This window comes from Gambusia affinis, linkage group LG20 (assembly GCF_019740435.1).
Source record: "Gambusia affinis linkage group LG20, SWU_Gaff_1.0, whole genome shotgun sequence".
Classification (NCBI taxonomy): domain Eukaryota; kingdom Metazoa; phylum Chordata; class Actinopteri; order Cyprinodontiformes; family Poeciliidae; genus Gambusia; species Gambusia affinis.
In genome coordinates this window covers 8278796-8295407 of record NC_057887.1, presented here as the reverse complement: position 1 = coordinate 8295407, position 16612 = coordinate 8278796, and the positions used below count along the sequence as shown (strand labels likewise).

Here is a 16612-nt window from a genome sequence, read left to right as displayed (position 1 = left end):
TCCGGGTGGAATTTCGCACACATCCATCTGAAACATTTTTGTTCCTTCAACATTGAACACATGCTATCAGTAAAAGTTGGACAGGAAGGATTAAGGAGATCAAAGAAACGACTACAAAGAGATCCTGTACTAAAAGCCAGGTTGTTTCTAAAACTTTCATCCTGACATCAGAGAAACTTTTTTTTTTTTTTTTTAATGCAGCTCACCACATAAGCACTTTTTTAAAATTTCTGTTTGACTTTTGTTTTGCACTCAGTTTAGAAGCATATGTTTTCATTATGGAGTGGCAGATGCAAAATGCAGCATTTCCATCTTCTTTGTGTCGTCATCTGCTGTTATCAATTGAATTGAGTACCACTCCTTCAAATCCGTGGTTCGTCTTTTCCTTCGTCAGCGTTTTTTTTTTTTTTGTTTGTTTTGTTTTTTTGAAGAAAACCCAGACATGAGATTTAAAAAGCTGCTTATCACATTATTAAAGAAGTTGTCTTGCCGTGCTGTTCGGTGATGTGCAGACCTGTGAAAAAGTAAGAACAAAAGAAAAAGTATAAATTTCTATAAAAGCGGCAGCCCCTATAGATTACCTCTGATGTAATAGATCGCCCTAACTTGTGTTGAAAATTGGATAGATGTAAATGGAATAGAATAGAATGCCATTACCATCACCCTATTTTTTTTTAAAGTACTTCTTGTGCAATCGTTAGTTTTATGCCTAATGCAATTGGATGCAAAATGGATACTCATCAATTCTTGGCAAATGTGAGACAAGCCTATGTAGATATATATTTTTTTATTTATTTTTTCCCCACCAGGGCGTCTTTTTGTAGGCTCTAGTGTCCTTTATACAACAGTAGGCTGACAGGAAGGGGGGAGTGAGAAGGGAGAAGACATGCGGCAAATGTCATCGGGTCCGGGAATCGAACCCGCGACGGCCGCGACGAGGACTCAAGGCCTCCAAACGTGGGTCGCGCTACCCCCTACGCCACCGGAGCACGCCCCATATATATTTATGGACACCAGTTTTTACCCACTTGTCTTTCTTCTAGTTGTTTCCATGCTGTTCTGGGTTTTTTGACCTCCTGGATCAGTCATCAAGATGCTGTTTAAGTGATTCTGTTTTTGAACTATTCCTGGTTCTCTCTGCTTTTGGACAGTCACCCTCACTGTCCCAAAATCTTCAAAGTGGGGTGACAATTCATTCTAACTGATAAGATTTCAATAGATTTATTTCTCTCCTCTTGCTGAAATTCTTTAGTTCAGGGCATATGTCACTTTTTTAAAGGTGTTTTTTATTTTTTATTTTAGATTTTTCAAACTATTGCTATCAGACCAGCACATTTATGACATTTCTTGATTTTACAGATATAACAATAACCATGCTAGAGTTTGGGTAGGAAATATGACTTTCCAAACAATGCTATTAAATAGCGTTTAATAACATTGTTACATCACAAACTTATGATTCATGATGCAACATGAGCGAAATCATATTTTTCACCTAACAGCAGAGTGATGCTAATGGTGTCTTTCCCCTAATAAGTCAAAAGTCAAACAACTATCTTAAAACTATTTATTTTGTGTTACTTAAGGTTCTTTGTCTGAGATTAAGATTTGTTTCATGATCCGAAACACTTAACTGACAAAAAAAAAAAAAAAGCAAAAACAGAGAAAATAGTCATTTGCTGGACAAATGAGAACAGAACCTTCTGTTTGATTTCATTTCTGTTTATCACTTCTCCTTCCTCAGTACATCGATGACACGCTGCCTGCAGAGTCCCCGCACCTGTACGGCCTTCATCCCAACGCAGAGATCGGCGTCCTCACGCAGACGTCAGAGAAGCTTTTCCGCACCGTGCTGGAGATGCAGCCCAGAGACGGAGGGGTTGGTGAGGGACGAGGAATGACGAGAGAGGACAAGGTAAGTCCTTGCAACTCAATCTCGTGCAGAAATGAGAGGAAAAATCGTCTTACGATTGCACTTGTAGTTTGTTGCATAGTCGACGATGGAATAGCTCAGCTTTGAAATGTATTTGGATTATTATCCTTATCAAGTTTGTAAAACATCTTCTTGCCTGTCCTTCCTTCTTTTAACACGTTCTTCTGTCCTTCCTTTTTTTTTTTTTTTTTTTTTACACTTTTTGAGACATTCCACGTAAATGCCGACAGGTGCAATTACAAAATTTGATATAACAAATTCTGTCTCCTGTTCAGCGTATCTCATTGTCCCCGCTCAGCACTGAATAAAATCTGAGCGTCTAGGATAAAAGAAAGACTTGCATAGAAGGACAGCCCTTATTTAAAGATGATAACCTCCAGCAGTCTGTCAGCTGTTTGCCTCGTGTGAGGCTAACCATCTTACAAAACCCCTGGAGCACCGCATCTGAAATAGATGATGACAGAAGGTGACATTTTCTATGCTTCCTGCACAATGAATTGAAACTAATTTTCGAACCAACTGTTTGGGGCCTCGGAAAGCTCAAAGGGAGAATTGTACAGCGATGACATTTTCTGGTGTGTTTTCTGCTTGAATCCACCCTGAAATGAAGCTTATTTGAGTGTAAAAGTTGAAATAAATATTCTGTCACAGAGGCCGTGGACTTGCACAGGGGTTTCGTAAAGAGACTGTCACTTTGTTGATAATAACAAAGAAGGCTCTTGGTTGCCTGACCGTTCACTTTGTCGAAGTCATTGCATCTGCAGCTGTGAGCTGTAAAATAATGTGATGGTCCTCTGTATTTTTGAGGGTTTTCATCCTTGCTAGTGGAGGATGATGTTATTCTCAAACAATATATTGAGATTTTCCAAAATTCCCTCTCACATTTAGACTTGCAGATGTGGAGCAGAAAGATGTCAAAAAAAATATAGGGTCACAACTCTCAGAGGATGTTCGGTTAGTTATCTTGCCTTTTAATTCAGCTTAAAAAACTGAATATTATGAATAAACTTTTTTTTTTTTTTTTCAAATTAAGTATAGTGAAAAAAAAACGATGGAATAATGAACTAAGAAAAAAGAAATCCAATTAGTTCGATTGTGGCTCTGTTCTGTTGCCTTTCTGACAACTTGAATTCCCCAAATTGAAACATAACTCAAGCTTTCTGTTAGAGAAGCACTTGTTTTAGAGTCTAAGACCTGTATTACGCAAACAAAAAGACATAATTCTTCATTAGAGTAGTTAACACAGGACATTTTTCTTTGATTTCCAACATAAATTCAGTTGGATTCAGATTGTTTCCTGGCTACATAACTGAGTGTGTTTCCTTCTTTCTCATAAACAGAAGTTACGTCTGTCTTTGCTTGGTTGTCAATTGCATTATCCTGCTTATACAATCATCAAAGTATAGCATATTTGCCTTGTATTTACACTTTGTTGGTAGTTAACCTAAGTTATGTAATGCTCACTCCACCATAGCCAGTACTTGTCTTTATCAAGGCTAGAGGACTCTAAAGCTCTTCACTTTACTTCCAGTCATCCACGCATGCAGTCGTCAAGTTGAGCCGAGTTCAGAAAGGGCAAAAATGTTTACGTCACTGAAAAGAAAATTTAAATAACTGCGACCCTTGTATGCATGTATATGTTCATGCTGACGTATTTATAGTAGTGGTTTCAGATTCTTGACATCAAACACAAAACAGTCTCATAAGTCAATACAGACATAGTCATAATTGTATGAAAGCCAAAAAAATTTCTAAATATTAATGATTTCTTGTTATTTTTCCTAATCTTTGAGTCTGTATACTGCGAGCTAAAATTTATTGTGAACTTGCTCTAGTCTACACAGGTTCTAGTTGGGATCCTAACTAGATTTCTCTCATCTGTAACTTACGACTTGGGTCCCTTTTTTTGGGACCACGGCGAAGCGTCGACAAGTGGAGAAACTGAGTGACTGTCCCCGTCTTTCGTAAATCTTTACTTTTCTTTCTTGGGTCTCCGTCGTGTTCTTTGAAGTTGCAGAATGTATTGTATGTGAGTTTATCCAGTCAGCGAATTCAAGCAAATAATTTTCAACATACATCGTGAAGCAACCAGCTGTAGTCGGTCATGAACACTTACAAGAAGTTAACCAGCCTTAACCTGGTGACGTTCAGAAACATCAGAACTAAATGAACACGTTACAGGATAAATTCAGTAATGTTCACCCAGTTTTTGCTTTTTCATTTAAAAAAAATAAAATAAAATCTTTGAAGCTGTTTAATCTGAAAAGAAGAAAATATTTAAATTAACCATTAAACCCTCCTGATAAATGTAAATAATCACAATCTCATATGACTGCATTGACAGCTGTGACTCACTCGCTCTGAGTCAGTATAATTATGGACCAGACTTAAATATAAAGCTAATAAAGAACGTGGTCAAATATCTGCTCTGTCATAACACGGTCTCTTAAAATGTCACTGAAATCCAGTCTGTCAGTGAAATCCCTCAGGAGCAGAAAGCTTAGGTGATGCTATTAGGACAGCATTTCCACCAGATGGCCGCCGCCGCCGTGCTGCTTACATAAGCAATACAGCAATATCTCACTGCTTTCAGTTCCTACACACTTGCTCTGTTCTTGTAAGGCGTAATGACAAAAGCAGGTTTTTCTTTGTAAGTATACACTGTGGGCCACAATAACAACTTCATCTAATGCAGGATTTCAGGGAAATTGGTTCAAATTGGCTGTTTTAGTTCACCTCTGCTTCAACGGAAACTCCTAAATGCAAAATATATGACTAATGAGCTCTTAAACACTAAAGCTGTTCATATACGGCCCATATTATCTTTCTACTGTACGCCTTCAAAGTAAGCGTGTGAATCAGCATACTCGCTAACTTTGTGCAGATCGTGCCAGAAAGCTCCATATGGACTCATCTAAATTTTTAAAGCCACATTAACTCTATTACTGAGTCAGCCTAATTAAATTTTATTGCAAAACTTAAGGAAACCATACTATCCAAACAGCTCACAGAAAAAAAGAGTGTGTTTTGAGTAAGTGAAATCATCAGCTCTTTAAAAATGCTGCTGCGTTGACCAACATGAGGAAAATGGACAATGTTACACCAGTCCATAAATCACAGCACTGGCTAACCTGATTGTGAAGGGATCTATCAAATAATTCCCGGTAAACGGATGTTTTCCCGTCTTTCTCCTAAAACTTCATGTATTCCAACAAAGCACGTCCAAGTCGGAGAGTCAAGGAAAGTCCGGGAAGCCTTTCCTTTCTGTTTGAGCTGTTCTTCCTAATTGCCTTATGCATCACTCATCATCCTGTGTCTTTTGCAGAACTGGACCTGAATGTTGACCCCAAGGAGCAGGCCCTGTTCCTGCTTGCACATTATTTTAATCACTATTCTCAATAAAGACTGTTTGACCTTTTCTGGGTCATGGTTTCCATTATGGGTTCAGAATGTACAATAATTACTCTTGGGTTGTTTATCTTCGTATGTCAGTTTATTTACCACTTTCCATTTCCTTTCCATAAAGATTTTGTTTTGTAGCTGTATTTGTAACTTTGCGGTGATATGTTTTCGTATTTCTATACCTCTACCAATAATTCTTTGTTTGTGTTAGACTTTTTTTCCCCTCTTATCCATTTTCAAGAGGAAAGTCTTCCTTTGTGTTTTTGTTTGATTTTTCTTCCTTTTTTACAGGGTGTACATAGGGAAAAAGCAAACTCACAGTATTCTTGGATTATTTATTAAACAGATTTTTTTTTGTAACCATACTGTCTTTATATATATATATATAAATCCAAAGACTGATATACTGGACTGGCTGAGTTATTGGCTTGCTTCGTCACATGGCCCTGTGGGATCAAACATTTTACCACTAAATGCTCTGTGGAGCCCTGGTGTGTATCCATCCGTCGATGTGTTATGATGTGACCTTTCTCGCCGAGAAGACGAAGAACTCCTGTCTTAACAAACAGCCATGCAGAGAGTATCAATGAGCCCCACTCGGTATTCAGAGTAACTCGCCGGCTGCCAGACCCAAAATCAGCTATTCGAACAGAAAATTCCAACAAATATGATGACCTCGTATCCTTTGTTCAGCACCTAATCCACTGATCGATCGCTCACGCTGCTTGTTCTCAGAAACTGTTGACGGAGACATTATCTTTCCTCACTTACCCCACAAAAATGACGTGAGCATCGACTTTGTAGAGAGATTAAACTGTAGCAATTGAAATTTGTTGAAAAAAAGACGCACAAAAAAAAAAGATGGCATTGAAGAATATATCCTCATGAATATTTATAGTATTGTCTGTCTGAAACTAACTTTCAGGCTGCCTGTGTTGGCAAGTGTGAGTTTATCCGACTCAGACAGTCCATCTCCCTCTCTTTTTTTGTTTTTTTTCTTTTGTGTCAAATTCTTAGAGACATTCACCTCTCTTTTGTTTTCTTTTCTCTCCCTCCTTATCAGGTGCGCTCAGTCCTGGAAGACATTTTGGAGAGGCTGCCAGAACAGTTCGACATGGCGGAGCTGCTAGGGAAGGCCGAGGAGAGGACTCCATACCAGGTGGTGGCGCTGCAGGAGTGTGAGCAAATGAACGTCCTCACCAAGGAGATCAGACTCTCTCTCAACGGCCTGAACCTCGGACTAAAGGTCAGAATGGTTTTATCTAAGCAAAGAGGAGAGTATTAAAACCCACTGGGTTTTCCATGACGAGCTCAATTTTGTGCCGACGTTTGTGTGGCTATAAGGTGACCATGTCGTTTCAGGTGAGCTAATTTAATCTATATTGATCCGTTTTTAAACTCGCTCTGTCAAAGGAACTTAAAAACAGAAGTTCAATCAGAAAGACATAAACAGAAACCCGGAGGAGTGTCGGAGAATTATCCCTCCTCCATTTAGGTTCTGGATGAGGCCGAAGGAGAGTCGGTGAGTTGAATTCAGCTGGTCCGTTTGTTCATGCTGTCCTTAGCGGCTAACAGAGCAACATGGCACCAAACAATAGTTTCTAGTTTTCTTTGTTGGCGTCGCTCTAAGCTACGCCCTAAAGAGGGCGTTCCCCAACGTGTCGTTTCCTTTAGCCACGTGTGTGCTCTGTTTGTGCATGAATGTATAAACGAGCACCAAATTACTAAAAGAGATGGAGGAAAACACATAATTGTTTATTCTCAACAGAAGATAAAGATGTTTAAAGTCAACAAGCAAAAAATCTTTGACACAATAAAACAGACTTGAGCGTTGGTACCACCTTTTTTTTAGTCAGTAAGAAAAAAAAAAAAAAAAAGGCTTAATTAGGAGTTTCTGTAGTATTCAATGTTGGTAATGGAGTAAGGCAGGGAAGTATATTGTCCCCTTACCTTTTTAACATTTACATGGATGAACTATCAAGGCGCCTGAATTGTTGTAAAACAGGCTGTGTAGTTGGTGACCGCATAATCAATCACATAATGTATGCGGATGATTTGGTAGTCTTATGCCCATATAGTGCTGGCCTTCAACAATTACTAAGGGTCTGTTCCCAATATGGATGTGATTTTGATGTCAAATACAACGCTAAGAAAAGCAATGTCATGATTGTTAGAAGTAGAGCAGATAAGCATCTGATAACCCCTGACTTCTTTTTATCTGGCATTGTCCTCAATATACGCAATGAAATTAAATATCTGGGACATTACATAACTGATGACCTATTTGATGATCGTGACATTTGTAGGCAGTATTGCATGATATATGCTCAGGCTAATATTTTGATCAGAAAGTTTGGTATGTGTTCATCCTCTGTGAAGGTAGCTCTTTTTAAAGCTTTTTGCACTTCATTTTACACAGCCCATCTATGGCGAAGATATAAAAAAAGTAGCCTGCACAAACTTTATGTGGCATACAATGATGGCCTGAGGCTCCTACTTAAAGTGCCTAGATGGAGCAGTGCTAGCCACATGTTTGCGGTTCCCACATGTGCAGCTGCACTCAGGAATCTCATGTATAAATGTATGTGTAGATTATCTGTGTCATACAATAATATAATAGTAATTTTAGTGAACCCTGTTTTTAGTACAGTGAGATTTTTCTCAAGATTGTGGAAACATTGGCGTCATCATTTATTTGTGGCTCAGTGACTGTCATATTATTCTCTGTTTGTCTGTTTTTCTTTTTCTTTATCATTTGTGTTTACTATGGACCTCTTTTGTGTCTGGAATAAAGATTGATTGATTGATTGATTGATATTCGGGCTAAAGAAGGAGCCAAAGGACCGGCATTAACTTAGGAGGAGCTGCAGAGATGAACCGCTCAGGTGGAGGATCTGTTGCAACTATTAATGGTTCAGCCACAAATCTGGAAAATTGATAGAAACACAAATATAAGTGCACCGGAGACTCACTGATTTCTATTTGTGAAAGATTTTGAACATTTTGCATCCGTCGCCGTCCTGTTAATATCTATTCACTAAGTTGTGTACGTTTGTCAAATGCGCCTCCAATTAAATACAATGAAGTTGAAAGTTGTAGCCCATGTGGAAACTGCTACAAGCCAGAGTTTGGGATACGTGGCTTGAGATGAATAAAACCAAGGAGACGTCTGTGTCAGTGTGTCATACATGGTTGACTCATCTGTTAACACCGAACAGAAAAAGTAAGACGGGCAGGGGGGGGTGGGAAATGTGTCAACGTGTTTCTCAGGAGTTATGAGTCTTCGATCTCCCGGCTCTACAAGCTTCAATAAACTGCTTCAGTGATTTAAAAGTCGTGCCGACTATTGTAGCAGAAAATGGAATCATGTTTTGCCTGCATGGTGGAATAAGTGGAAGCTGTCAGGGTGTTGGCCTTGATGCTCGTTCTCAGTTACATATTGTTTCAATCGGAAGCTAATAACTGGTCAGGATTTTTGAGCTGGGCGGGACGGTGGGAGGATTACGGGAGATAAATTAGTGATCCGATGAAAGCCACACACATCAGCTCCGCTTCAGGCAGGGTTTCATACATCTTATCATGGCGTTTTCCTTCAGCATCGGCTGGTTTTTCGGTGACCGTGTGTCATTCGTCCTTTATCGTCTATGTTCAACTCTTTCGAGACTTATTTTCAATTAGGAGCTGACGAGAAGTCAGATAGGGAACTCCTGGTTGCTTCCTGTAGGCGAGAACAAGATCACTGTCGATCACTTCTTTAAGAGGTTTTTAAGCTTTTTCTCAATTACAAACAACACAAAGAGCTTAGTTACACATCAGACTCTTCGTGTGACAACAATCAGCCTCAATGTGAACTAGAAGGACGGCAGCGCCACAGTGTGTGACTAACTGCAGTGAAAACGCTCGTCTTTTCCCGCTGCATCAAACCACCAACACAACTTTCTGCCACTTGCAATTAGTAAATAACCAGTTAGTTTGTTTTTATGGATTTCAAATGAAAAAGTTTCTTTGAGATCTGTGATATTTTAGAGTGAAAAATCCTAAAGTGGATGATTGAAAACACAGATGAAAAAGTGCAGTATAAAATAAGTGAATTAATGTGAAGTGCATATTCTTGCCAGCAGTTCGGCATGTGAACAAACTACACGCTGTGTAGCAGTTTTGATCTTATTACCTTTTATTACAGTTTGATAAAATGTTAATGCAGAAGGTTTTGAAGAGTCCCTGAAAGTGTCCAGATTTCCTGCAGTTGCCCTGAAACAGAACCAGGAGAGCGTGTAGGAACATTTCAACGCCCTTCCCAGCTCCTCTTTCTTCACCCGTTTCAACATCCCAGTGGTGGTCCAAATGGGGGATAGCTTTATGCTATCCACTTTCTCTGCTGCAGGAATCTGTGCTCAGGTCACGACCTTCTGAAGTCGATGATCATCTGATTTGTTTTATTTGCGCCGAGCACCAGATTATTTTCTCTGCACAAGGCCTGTAGGTGTTTGGCCTCCTTCCTGTAAATTGGTTTCCCCCGATGAATCAGTCCAACTATTGTGGTTTCTTTCACAGAATGTTCAGATTTTCCTATTGTGCGATTGCACAACAATAGTCTAAACTCAACTGTGAAGTCTAACTCCTACTTCCATGTATGATTAATTGATGTTCCTCCACACAAAGCTCTATAAAATAAGAGTACAAATCAAGACTTGAATCATAAAAACCAAATTGTGTTGCTGGGGATTTTTGTGGGTGTGTCTGTGTGTGGAGGTTGCTGGTTCCAATCTCCAACTATGTTCTGGACAGTATTTAATTTAGTTACTCGGATCTTATTTAAAAAAAAAAAAACAATATAAAAGTGATTTGTCCTCTTTTGTGTGTTTTAGTTTGACACTTCCTCGGATTCAACAAACCTGTGGACAAAATGTCAACTTTTCTCAGAGTCTTTGTATTAGGGAAGAGTTTAACTGTACTGTCTAGTTGCATTTCATATGGCGAAGGCAGAATGCAAATATTTTGGTGATTTGTACACAACTGTATGGCTCAGAACAAGGAACATCTGCAGAAGTTCTTTTTTATTATTCAAATGTAGCTTGGCTACATTTAAATCCTACATTTGGCACATCTTGATGATGTGGATGTAGAGGCAACAAAATGCCAATGTCTCAAAAATACAACAAGAACTAACTAGTGCAGGGGTGTCAAGCTCCAGTCCTCAAGGGCCGCTGTCCTGCAGTTTTTAGATGTGCCACAGGTACAAAACACTGGAATGAAATGGCTTAATTACCTCCTCCTTGTGTAGATCAGTTCTCCAAAGCCTTGCTAATGACCTAATTATTCTATTCAGGTGTGGTCCAGCGGAGGCATATCTAAAAGTTGCAGGACAGCGGCCCTCGAGGACTGCAGTTTGACACCCCTGAACTAGTGCCTAGTTGGTGTATCCTCCTAGAGGTGTTTTCTGTCTTTTTAAAAACAAAGGTGAAAGATTTTAGCTCATCTCTGTCTTGTGCTGCTCACCGATCAGGGAGAGCTAACCATGACCAGCGAAATGGAGGATCTACAGAACGCCATCTTCCTGGACGCTGTGCCAGACAGCTGGACCAGACGAGCGTATCCCTCCATGTCCGGTTTGGCTCTGTGGTTTAACGACCTCCTGGCCAGGATCAAGGAGCTTGAAGCCTGGTCGGCGGACTTCATCTTACCCCCTGCGGTGTGGCTGGCTGGCTTCTTCAACCCCCAGTCTTTCCTCACAGCCATCATGCAGGCCATGGCCAGAAGGTAGAGTTGGTCAAGATATAAAATAAACAGCCTCCGGCTTTACTAGAATAGCTGGTTTTTGTTGCATTCCTGACAGGAACGAGTGGCCTCTCGACAGCATGTGCCTGCAGTGTGATGTCACAAAGAAGAACCGGGAGGACTTCAGCTCTCCTCCTCGTGAAGGAGCGTACATCCACGGACTGTTCATGGAAGGAGCACGGTGGGACTCGCAGGTACCGCAAAGGAAATACTCAGGAAGGTCTTGTTTCTGATTTATTTAGAATTTGACAGCAAATCTTTATTGAATGTTCAACTGAAAAAGGAGCAACAGACTTTCTTTAACAAGTGATTTACAGCCACCACAAATCCTTGGACGTCTTGTTTTGTATTTATTATTAATGGATTCAAGACTTGTGCATGTGCAGTTAATTCTTTCGTTTAACTTTCCACAATGCATTTGTGCACTTTAGATATTTGAAGTGCAACTATGTCCCGATGTGAGTTGCAGAAGTTTTTTTCTCTCTTGTAGCTTGGCTTATTTTGAAACCCGCCGGTCCTTGAGTTTTGTGTCAAGGAACAAAACTTTTGCTCCTTGACACAAATAAATGTGTCAGTTTTTTTGTTTTGTGTTGTTCTGCTTCAGGTTTGTACACTTTTCCGGTTTCCATAGTTGTGTTTCATTGACCACGTAATTGTGCTATATTTACAAAGAAAAAAGAAAAACATTTTGGTGCTGGGAGGAGGTGATTCTTTTTTTTTTTTTTTCCTTTGGCAATATCTAAATTAATTTATTTTGCAAAACTGCAATGGAAAGAATTTTTTCACATCTCACGAGTCACATGATCAGTAGCCTGATGTTGCCACTGGTGCAAACCACAAAGAAGAAACGACAGGAAGTAGCTCTTCTTAATCACGTGTCGCATGAACAAAGTTAGTAATGTGATTTTGATCGTGTCTCTCATTTAATGGAAACACCGCAATCACAAAATTGTGTTTTTTGACATTAGCAGAATAGTCTGACAGCTAAAGTTTGACCCAAACTGAGTCATCAACAGAGGAAAGATTCCAAACGCAGGTTCATATAAACAATAGAGTGGTTGAGAAAGAAAATAATCAATGTGTTGCAAACACATCCAGACAAAATCCAGGCCTCAGTCTTATAAAACTCAATGACCTGGAGAAACTTTATAAGGAAAAGTTTAACAGAATTCCTTCATAATGATGAGTCTGATGAAGTCAAACAGACAAGGATTCCTAAAAGTCATTGATAATAAAGTTTTTCCTCTTTTGTTTGTTCTTGTTTTAAAAAAACGACAAAATGGAATAAGTGGTGTGTTTTCGTGCACTCGAGGATAAATTGAACCTGACATCTACCTGGTAAACCCGGTAAAAAAACAGATCAAAGCTACTATGTTCTGATCTATGGAAGTCTAGGGTTAAAACAGGGCCCACTTTCTTTTTACGACGACTGTAAAAAGCACAAATTATATTGCAGTATAAGTATCTGCACTGTACTTTTTGATGACGCAGCACAGACATGGGACCACAAGGTGAGTTAACTTCAAGATGCACCTTTAAAACAGAGTCAAGGAAATTAACTTCGGGATGAACCCCAAGGAGTGTCTCTGCGTTCCCTTTGTGGCTCCGGTTTCTGCTTTAAATCCTGCTTGTGTTCAGCTGTTGGAGTGCAGTGCATTACTCAGCTTCCCAGGACTCCATCTATCTACATACACTCAACCACTGCATGTGCACCAAGCTCTCAAGGAGTATCCCCGTAGACTTCTTAATTAGGGAATGTGCAGAGTGTGCACTCGAACACTTAGATCACTCTTTAGAGGAGGGTTTCTTCTTTTTTTTTTTTTTTCTTCTTCATTAAAGTTGGAGGCGCGCTCAAATAGACAGGCGGAGAGACAGGCCAGGCTCCGCACTCCAACATCCTCCGCTCGTCTCCTCCTCTCAGCCCCGAAGGCCGGCTCTGTGCCACTGGCGAAGAGAGCGAGCAGCTCTCCATCTGGACACATTTCTATGAAGCAATAAAAGTCAAAGATTTATGATAAACCTACTCATCTATATTAATGAGCCGCGCGTCTCATTCATCGGGGGTTATGCATCAGAGACGGCCGAATGCTGCACCTTGCACAGAAAGACGCAGGCGTTACACTGCGGAACAATATGTATTTATGTAAATGGAGCGCTTTTATTGGTCCTGAGTACTTCAGCTTTGTAATAAATACTTTGCTCCGTCAGTATGTTGGGAGACCCGACAATATAATTTTTTATTTTTATTTTTTAAACAGTCATTAAATAATTTTACAGTGCGTCACAAGGAGCCCAAATGACTTGCTTTCATTGGCTCAAACAAACCCTGAAGTTTGGGGGTACAGTATTTAACACATCTTTAAAGTTTGAGAGCAGCTGTAGATGCAATTAAAGCTTTGTCCTCTCGGCTTTTACCAAAGTCATCGGGATTTATATTCCTTCCTAAAAGTCGCTGCGCATTCATGGAGAAACTTGTGTTTGTCAGGCGCTAAGTGTGGAAGGATTAATTAATGAGACAGACCACTTAGACTCACTGTGTTTAGTGAGGATGTTGTGGGAGCAGGCTGACTTTGAATCGAACTCTCACAGCTTTTCCAGGGCTGCCGCAACGCTTCCTTCTGAAACGCAAAGTCAAAAATTGCTCCGTTTAATCGCCATTAGTCGAAGCACTTTGTGGAAGTATTCACACCCTTTTTCTTTTTTTTTTCGTTCTCCAGACTTTGCAGAGTTACGGCTACAGATGTGAATGTATTTATTATTAGGATTTCCTGTGACTGACCAACACAAAGTTGTGCATGGTTTTGAATTTAAAGGAAAATGATGCATGGTTTTCAAAACCTTTATGTACCAATAAAGACCTAAAAATTTGACATGCATATGTATTCATCCCCATTTAACTTTGATACCCTACTATAAAATCCAGTCAAAGTAATCTCCAAATCATCATTGTTTGGCATGTTGGTAAAAAAACAAAAAAGACAATATCATTTACAGAAGTTCCATGTGGTAATAATTAAAAATAAAATAGATTAAGTAAATCGAAGCTGTTCAGACAGAAGCCAACTCTGCATCCTAAATTACGTCTTTCAGAAAGGAAATTTGTGTAAAGAAAAAGATGAAATGTAAGAGACATTCTTGATCAGGAATTACCAAAGAAAAGTTAATCTGTGGCAAAGAAAGCCAATGTTTTGGACACTGTCATGTTTGGACAAACCTTTCATGGCATGGAGTTGAATTAGTGAATCAGAAATTAATTAATCTGATCCCGATGTCTTTTTTTTTTTTGTGTGTGTGTGTGTGCAACACTGAAGCCTCACCCTTGTATTTGGACGACTTAAAACTTCCTACAGTTTTCTAGCTGTTTTTGTTTGGCGTGATAATAACAAGCCTACATCGTCGCCTCACATCTCCTCCCGTCTCTGTTTGTTTCAGACTGGCTTGATCGTCGACGCGCGTCTGAAAGAGCTCGCCCCAACCATGCCGGTCATCTTCATCAGGGCCGTTCCAGTGGACAAACAGGAAAGCAGAAACGTCTACCGGTGTCCCGTCTATAAAACCCGTCAGAGGGGACCCACATATGTGTGGACCTTTAACCTTAAGACCAAAGAAAAGCCCTCCAAGTGGACTCTAGCTGGTGTGGCGTTGCTTCTGCAGACCTAGCTGTTGTCAGGGACGCCACACTGAGGCTGCCGACAGGGTGAACACCTGAACTCATTTCCAAACCAAATAGTTTTGTTTCGTTGCAGTAAATTAAATTGCAGCGATTTAAAGTGACAGCAGGGTTTTTTATTCCATTTCTATCACTAGTGTGTACACCGATCAGTCAGGAATCAATATCACCAGTTCTAGAAAATATTCTGTTGATTGACATCTGTGACTGGGCAAACATTGAGCATTCAAAATATTTTTTTATTTTTATGATTTATTAACTGCATTATAACATATAAATCTCAGCATTGTCTATGAACACTAACTGACTTTGCATACTTTAAGGCATTATTTCATATGCATAAGTAATGATATTCTTTAAATTCCTCTTATTTTCTGTTAAATTTAAATCCATGTCAATCAAAGAACTTCAGGCACGTTCTTGTTGTCTTTTATGTATTAAATTATCTAGAAGTAATAAAGATCAATTGGAAACTGCATGTCAGACCTCAAAGAAACCTGGAAATCAGGCTGGAATGAAACTTTGAAGATAATCCAGTTTTCATTTCATCAAACCAATCTCTTCTTGGAAATGGAGCTTTAACTTTTACTAGCTAGAAGATATTTTGCTTAACCAACTGTGAGTTAGAGGTCACCTTCAGCATGGCGGTGTTTTACGATTACTTTTTTTCCCCCACAGCATACAGATCAATAATAACAAACGTGTTTTGCACAGATTTCTAAAATGGGAAGATAAGTCAACAAATCTGAGTCTGTAAATATACAGACTCAGATTACATTAGAAATGTCGTATGTGTAGAAACCCTTTTACAGATTAATCTTGACTAAATCTGAGCTGGGCTATTCCAGTTGTTGCCATCTTGACTGATTAAATATACAGTCAGCTCTGATTCTGCTCTCTCTTCTTTAGTGTTGTTCACTGTCTGCCACACGGTTTTATTAATGTAAACTGGACAAATTCAGCCTTTTTTCTACTTTTATTCTCCAGAACCTCCTTCTGCTCAGCTTGTTACAAGATTTCAGCCAAATGTCAGAACGTGACCTGAAACGCCTAACAAAAAAAAACAAAAAAAACCTGTGCTACGCGACTGGAAACAAGCAACTAATCTGAATATTAATTACCCTTTCTAGTCAAGATTTATAAAAAATACACAATATTTCTCCATAGAACCATTCTGTTAAAGTTCCAGAAAACTGGGATGTAAAAAAAAAACACTGAGACCATTTTAAATCATTAACCAAACAGCGCAAGTGGAAAAATCAAGCAATTCTGATAGAGGGAAAATACTAATAATAAAAAAAAAGCTCCAATAATCTAGTTGCATACATGTCAATGAACAACTGATACCTTATTGAGCCAACTGTAATTTTGGGAATGCCATAAAACCATTTGGAGGCAGAAGATTTGTTTTCTATAATCAGCTCTTTTGATCTCTTAACACTCGCACATGTAATTCACAATTATTGCTCTCGCTTTCAAGAAGTTTGAAAATAAAGATTCTTTATCATGCCATTCCAGATTGTACTCGTGCTTTTATTTTCATATTTTAGTACCAATGGGCTTTTTTCCTCCCTATCTCGTGTTTCCAGTTTCCCTCCTTCCCACTTCTTCCTCCTCTAAGTCTTTAGACCGACTCTTTTCTTTACTCTCCTCCTCCTTCCAGTTTTCTCTTGGTCCTCTCTCCTTCCTGTTCAAGATGAAACAAACTCTCCAAAGCAGAAAGTGTGGAGCCTCAAAGATATATCCTCATGTAGAGCAGAGACATGCACACATGCTACAGTACATCCCCGGCTTAAAACTCCCCTCTATCTGCTTCCTGTCTTTCTTGT

The 16612-nt window shown here is 39.4% G+C and overlaps 1 protein-coding gene across 5 annotated transcripts in view; it reads left to right on the top strand.

Annotated features, from left to right (window-relative positions):
- Positions 1 to 16295, top strand: part of dnah9 (dynein, axonemal, heavy chain 9) — a 159836-nt gene extending 143541 nt beyond the window's left edge. For all 5 annotated transcript variants that reach the window (XM_044102455.1, XM_044102458.1, XM_044102457.1 and 2 more), the window contains 5 exons: positions 1745 to 1915; positions 6399 to 6581; positions 10842 to 11095; positions 11172 to 11307; positions 14546 to 16295. In XM_044102455.1, the coding sequence (XP_043958390.1) occupies positions 1745 to 1915; positions 6399 to 6581; positions 10842 to 11095; positions 11172 to 11307; positions 14546 to 14773 (972 nt within the window). In that variant the 3' untranslated portion in view covers positions 14774 to 16295. The remainder of the gene's footprint in view (positions 1 to 1744; positions 1916 to 6398; positions 6582 to 10841; positions 11096 to 11171; positions 11308 to 14545) is intronic.
- Positions 16296 to 16612: the final 317 nt, after the last annotated feature.